The sequence below is a fragment of the Lycium barbarum genome, chromosome 12 (genome assembly GCF_019175385.1).
Source record: "Lycium barbarum isolate Lr01 chromosome 12, ASM1917538v2, whole genome shotgun sequence".
Classification (NCBI taxonomy): Eukaryota; Viridiplantae; Streptophyta; class Magnoliopsida; order Solanales; family Solanaceae; genus Lycium; species Lycium barbarum.
In genome coordinates, this window is record NC_083348.1 from 48750087 (window position 1) to 48756709 (window position 6623).

Consider the following 6623-nt stretch of genomic DNA (forward strand, 5'->3'; position numbering starts at 1 on the left):
CTCCATAATTCAAGTCTTTTAACCCTTCAATAGTTTAAATAACATGGAAGAATCATAAAAATTACCTTAATCACTTGGAAATAAGCCTTGAGTTACTCCACTCCATTAGAATGAAATCCTCCACTTGCGTGCCCAAGAAATTCTTACCCTTCACAAACCCTAATAGGCTCCCTAGTATTTGAATCTCTTAATTCTTGACTTTGATCTTGGATTTTTGGTATAGATTGTTATGAAAATGGAGGGAGGGTTTTAGAGAGATATAGAATCTGATTTTGTGGAAAATAATGAAATAAAACGTGGGTTCTTATATTTATAGACTGGCTAGAAACTTCCAGATCGGCGGGTCGTCGACGTGCGCCGTCAATCCTCCGGCCTGAGATGTCTGAGATGTATGATCGCAGAACCTCATCGACGGTGCCAGGCGACGACTCGTCGATGTGTCGACGGTCCGTCCCTTGGGTCGTCGACGCTGACTGGTGTCAGCAGTTTCCTGAACTGCTCCGATTCAATTAGTTTCACTTCCAATTCTCTCGAAATGTCCAGAATACATACTTATACACATGTACACATACCATGCAAAATATCTCATAACCAAGATTTGGTGCGGGGTACCGTACCGACGGTATACATCACCAATAAGCCGAAATTTCCTTGAAACAAAATGCGAGGTGTAACAACTTTAATGGTATCTCAAACTTGAGGAAAAGTTGGGAGACCTTCTAGTTCATCACTCTGAAACTGCTGAATTTGCTCATTTTGTTAATAATTCTGGTTTTTTGGAGCTGAAATTCTCTGGGAGCAGATACACTTAGTGGAATGGAAGAATAGAGGAGGATTTCATATTCAAAAGACTTGATAGAGTTCTGGGAAATTAGGAGTTCATGGACTTATTCCCAGCAGCTAAAGTTGTTCATCATATTAGACATGGTTCTGATCATGCTCCTCTCCATGTAGTGTGTGATTCTCAGACTGAAGTGGTAGTTAAGCCTTTTAAATTCCTGAATTTTTGGACTTCTCATCCAAAGTTCATGGAAGTGGTGGAAAACAACTGGTGTTTGAATTTTGCAGCTAATCCTTTCATTGAGTTACAGGCTAAAATGAAAAAGGTGAAGCAGGCCTTGGCAGTATGGAGCGGGGAAACATATGGCAATATATTCCAACAAATTTCCACAATGGAGGATGTGATAAAAGTCAAGGAGTTGCAGTTTGAATTGAATCCCTCTAGTCTGAATAGAGAAGCTTTGCACAAACCTTAGGCTGATCTTAATAGATATTTATGCTCGGAGAAAGAATATTGGAAACAAAAGTATGGCATGAGGTGGTTAGGATGGAGACAGAAATACCAAGTGTTTTCATAATTATGTTAAAGGAAGAAGGAGGAAGTTGGTAGTTCATACTAACAAAATAGTCAAGGGGATTGGTTAAACACAAATGCTGATATTGGACAAGAAGCTATTTGTTTTTATGAACATCAGTTCAGACAAGAAGCAACATCAGGTGATTATGAGATGCTTAAGAAGATTCCTAAGGTGATCACTAATGCACAGAATGAGTACTTGACTGCTTTACCTAGTGATAAAGAAGTCAAAAATGCAGTTTTTGGATTAAATTGAGAGAGTACTGGTGGTCTAAATGGTTTTTCGGGCCATTTCTTTCAAACATATTGGAGTATCATAGGTAGAGATGTAACTAATATGGTAGGGGCCTTCTTCTGTGGTCAAGAACTGCCAAGATGCATCACTCACACAAATCTTTTGTTGATTCAAAAAAAGGAGAATATAAACACCTTTGATGATCTGAGACCTATCAGTCTAAGCAGTTTTTCTAATAAAATCATCTCTAGCGTTCTACATGAAAGAATTGTTCCATTGTTGCCTGCTATAATATCAACCACTCAGACTAGTTTTGTTAAAGGTAGGAGCATTATGGAGAATGTACTATTGGCCCAAGAGATCATCAGGGATATTAATAAGTTAACTACACAATGTGGTGGTAAAGCTTGGCATGGCAAAAGCTTATGATATAGTTTCATGGATATACTTAACTAACGTGCTTAGACAGTTTGGTTTCTCTGAAATTATCATAGATATGGTTTGGAGATTGGTATCAAACAACTGGTACTCAGTTTTGATTAATGGTCAATCTCATGGCTTTTTTAAGTCATCAAGGGGCTTGAAGAAAGGTGATCCACTCTCTCCAACACTGTTCATAATAGCTACTGAGGTTTTGGCCAGAAATTTGAATGACTTGCATGATGATCCAGCATTCAAGGGCTATGCTATGCCAAAGTGTAGTCCTCAGATAAATCATCTATCAAATGCAGATGACACAATCTTATTTTGCTCGGCAAATCCAGTTTCTTTGAGAAAGATGATGAAGGTGGAAGAAACTATGAGAAAGTGTCAGGTCAGCTGGTAAACAATGAGAAGAGCTCTTTCTGCTTGCATGAGAAAGTCCCAGCAACTGTTGTTGGTAGAGTAAAAATGAAGACTGAGATGAGGAAAGGAACTTTTCCATTTACATACTTGGGATATCCAGTATTCTATGGAACAAGAAAGATAGTGTATTATGAAGGTTTAATCAAAAAGGTGATGAATAGAGTAATGTCTTAGCAAAACAGGCTACTGTCATTTGGTGGAAGGTGTATTTTGATTTCACATGTTCTGCAGACTCTGCCAGTTTATCTGTTACCTTCAATGAATCGATTGAAGGGGTGATTGAGCAGTTGCACAAGATTTTTGCCAAATTATTTTGGAGTAATACTACAGGAGTTAAAGGAAAACACTGGGTTGCATGGGAGAAGATGTGTTTACCAAAGGAGGAGGGAGGTCTTGCATTCAGATCTCTATATGATATCTCAAAAGCTCTTTTTGCAAAACTCTAGTGGAACTTTAGAACATCAGTGTCATTATGGGGGGCTTTCATGGCTAACAAGTACTGCAAAAAACTTCATCCTGTTATTGCACAAGCCAGGGATGCATCTCATGCATGGAAGAAAATGGTAACTGTAAGGGAAGACATTAAGCACAATATATGGTGGCAGATCAAGACAGGCACATCTATTTTCTGGTTTGATAACTGGATAAGACAAGGGGCATTATTTTTTATGGATAATGAGCATAATTTGGAAGATGAGACTGAAGTTAAGGAATATATTCTGAATGGAGAACGGGATCAGCAGAAACTAACCTCAGTTTTGTCAAGTGAAACAGTGGATTACATTGTGAAAAATATCAGTCCTGCTTTGGTGGAGGCTGATAATGATAAGGCCTGGTGGATGGGGGGAAACAGTGGTCAATTCTCTATTAAGAGTGCCTGTTATGGTTGAAGGGCATGCCAATAAAGATCAGTTTCTTCTTGTGGAGACTGTGGAAGGGGAGAATTGCTACTGAAGATAATCTTAAGAGGATGCATATCAGTCTTGTATCAAGATGCTGGTGTTGTAAGGATCACAAGCAAGAGACCATGTCTCATTTATTTCTAACATCTCTAACAACTTTTAAGCTTTGGAAACAGTTTTCCTCTTACGCAGGTTTAAACATAGAAGGGCTGCACCTGCAACAAGCCATTACACTTTGGTGGATAGCTCCTGCATCACACAAGTTGCATACTATCTTTCAAGCCATTGCTGCTATCCTAGTATGGGAAATATGGAAAAGGAGAAATTTTATTAAGCATGGCAGAAATACTACATACAGCAAAATGGTGTATCAAGTTCAGCAGACCATATACCAGCGGGTTCAAGTGAAATATCCATGGATGAGGAGGCTTCCACTAGACTGGCCTTCTATAGTGGAGATGCTCACACAATATAAGCTAAGGCTTTATATTCATAAGGTGGTATGGGAATTGCCACAGCATGGCTTCAAATGCAATACTGGTGGAGCTTCCCAAGGGAATCCAGGACTTAGTGCATATGCATTTTGCATCAGAGATGATAGATGGGATCTTGTGTATGCACATGCCAAGAAACTAGACACAGCTACCAATATGGAAGATGAGACAGCAGCAATACAAAAGGCTATATTGTTACTCTAACAATTTGCAGCATATTCGGGTTGAAACTGATTCACTGGCACTGAAGAACATTATTCAGGATGTATGGAAAATACCTTTGCAGCTAGTGGAGAGGGTAAAGGTGATGCAGCACAGAATGATGCACCTGAACATAGACATCAAGCATGTTTTCAGATAAGGCAATCAATTAGCATATTTCTTGGCAAACATTGCTCTTCAACATGATAAGTTGGTAGAGTTTCATAGCTTTCATGAGCTACCAACCATGGGAAGCAAGATTATAAACATGGACAAGTCACAAATTCCATCATTAAGGATCAAAACAAGGAAGATTCATCATGCTTAGAAGGACATATAGCTATAGGAGTTATTTTCATTATCATAGTGTAAAACCATCTTGTGTGAGTTACTCATCAAAATGGTTCAAGTTTTATTCTCTATTTTTTGATGTAGAAGACTCTTTTGATTAAAGAAAAACCAGAAGGCATGCCTTCTGGAAATTTAAACTAAAAAAATAAAAAGACTATATTTACCACTGGTCTATAGCCAGTTGAGCAAATTATGTACCACTATTTACCACCAAGCTATGGTCGGTCGAGCAGATATGTATTTACCATAATGCTACGGCTGGTTGGGCAGTTATTACCACTGAGCTACGGCCGGTTGACAATTACCACTGATCAGTCGGGCAGTTGCGCTCTACTATCGGGCGACAACCGGATGGAAAGTTACCACCTTGCTACGATCGGTCGGGCAGTTACCATTGATCAGTTGGGCAAATAGCACCAGGATGATATGTAGGTCAGGACCACAGTATTGTACATAGATGTAGTTAAATATATGAGAGTATAGAGACATGCATACTAGATTCTCATTGGTAAGTCAAAAGTGTCAGGTTGATTCTTATCCTTCTTTTTGTTTTGTAGTATATGTTTATTATGTTACATATCCACCTTACATACTCGGTACATTATTCGTACTGACGTCCTGTTGTTTGTAGACGCTGCGTTCATGCCTGCAGGTATAGACTGACGAGATGAGCACCCTCCACAGTAGGCTGCCTCAAGGTACCAGGTTTGATTGGTGAGCTCCACTTCTTCCTGGAGCATTGCTGAGTCTGGGATTGTATATGTATTTTCGTGCTATGGGTATGTCGGGGGCACTGTCCCGACTTATATACTTTGGTCATGTTCTTAGAGGCATTGCAAACAGTTTCCTGTATACAGTTTAGTCATGCCTTGTTAGTTGTTATGTCGGCGTCGTGGGCCCATTTTACATATACGTATGCATGATATTATATTCATAGTTGGCCTCTTTGGCCTTATTTTGTCATTTGAGACATAGATGATGTGAGTTATAGTTTCGTTCGCTCAGCCCCAGTAAGGTGTCGGATGCCAATTACGCCTCACCAAGGTTGGGGTACGACAAAGTTGTATCAGGGAAGGTCTATCCTAGGGTTTTCTATAAGCTATGTCTAGCAGAGTCTTGTTTATAGTGTGCAGTGCACCATACATAAAAACAGGAGGCTGCAAGGCATTTGGTAAGATTTCCTTTCTTTCCCATATTAGATCGTACGATAGAACCATGTTATGAGAATTTCCTTTTTCCTGACGATATGTTATGATTTCAGCAATGCCCATGATGAGAAAACCTTCAGCAGCCCAGAATGGCAAGTCAGTGGCAGGTAGGAGAACTGATCGGGTGCCATCTAGTGATGTTGAGTAAGGCGAGTCCCAGAATGAAGTTCAATCTCGGACCTGTTATACCTTGCCTGCTCCAGAGGAGCATACAGGAGCTCCAGCACCTCCAGTTCCACCTGATGCCTCGGGTCAAGAGATGCGAGAGGCTATTTAGTTATTGAATCAGTTAGTAGCCACTCAACCCCAGCGTCAGGGTAAGGGTCAGGGTGACCGAGCTATTAGTGCTAGAGTCCGAGACTTTATTAATTTGGACCCTTCAGAGTTCTTTGTGTCAAAACTAGGTGACGACTGGCACAATTTTATAGATGGGATGCTGAGAATTTAGCGAATGATACATGCTTCAGACACCGAGTTTGTAGAGTTAGCTTCCTACAGATTACTGGATATGGTTGTTTAATTGTATGATACTTGGATGTCTTCTAGAGGGGTTAATGCACCTCCAGCCGTGTGGCAGGAGTTCGTAGATGGCTTTCTTCGACATTATTTGCCACCAGAGATACGTCGGGCGAAAAAACAGATTTTTTACTCTTACGCAAGGAAACAGAAGTGTGCAGGACTATAGTCTCCAGTTTAACTCTTTGGCTAGGTATGCTCCCACTATTGTAGCAGGGATGGAAGACCGAGTGCACCGGTTTATGGCGGGAATCGAGCCGCATCTAATTAATGAGTGTTCTACAGCTACTTTACTTGAGGGTATGGACATCTCCCGTATCCAAGAATATGCTCAAAATCTAAAAGATCAGAAGAGATACCAGTCCAAAGACTTGGGTGAGGGTCAGCCTAAGAGGGCTAGGTCTTCTAGTCAATTAGAGGACGTCAAAGGTAGTTTTAGGCCCCCACTTTCACCTACTAGTACTCCTTCACTATCGCGGAGGCTGCGTTATGAGAGGTCAACTTGTTCTGAGT

General features: G+C 40.4%; 1 protein-coding gene across 1 annotated transcript; it reads left to right on the forward strand.

Moving 5' to 3' along the window:
• Window positions 1–1694: 1694 nt before the first annotated feature.
• LOC132624250 (uncharacterized) lies at window positions 1695–2884 on the forward strand. Its single transcript, XM_060339054.1, has 4 exons — window positions 1695–1992; window positions 2087–2288; window positions 2357–2574; window positions 2670–2884. The coding sequence occupies exons 1-4, from the start codon at window positions 1695–1697 to the stop codon at window positions 2882–2884; spliced, it is 933 nt and encodes a 310-aa protein (XP_060195037.1).
• Window positions 2885–6623: the final 3739 nt, after the last annotated feature.

Coding starts and splice junctions, on each gene's coding strand:
- LOC132624250 (XM_060339054.1), top strand. CDS start 1,695: ATGGTAGGGGCCTTCTTCTGTGGTCAAGAACTGCCAAGATGCATCACT. Junction 1,993..2,086: donor GTTAACTACACAATGTGGTG/GTAAAGCTTGGC, acceptor AAATTATCATAG/ATATGGTTTGGAGATTGGTA. Junction 2,575..2,669: donor AAAGATAGTGTATTATGAAG/GTTTAATCAAAA, acceptor CATGTTCTGCAG/ACTCTGCCAGTTTATCTGTT.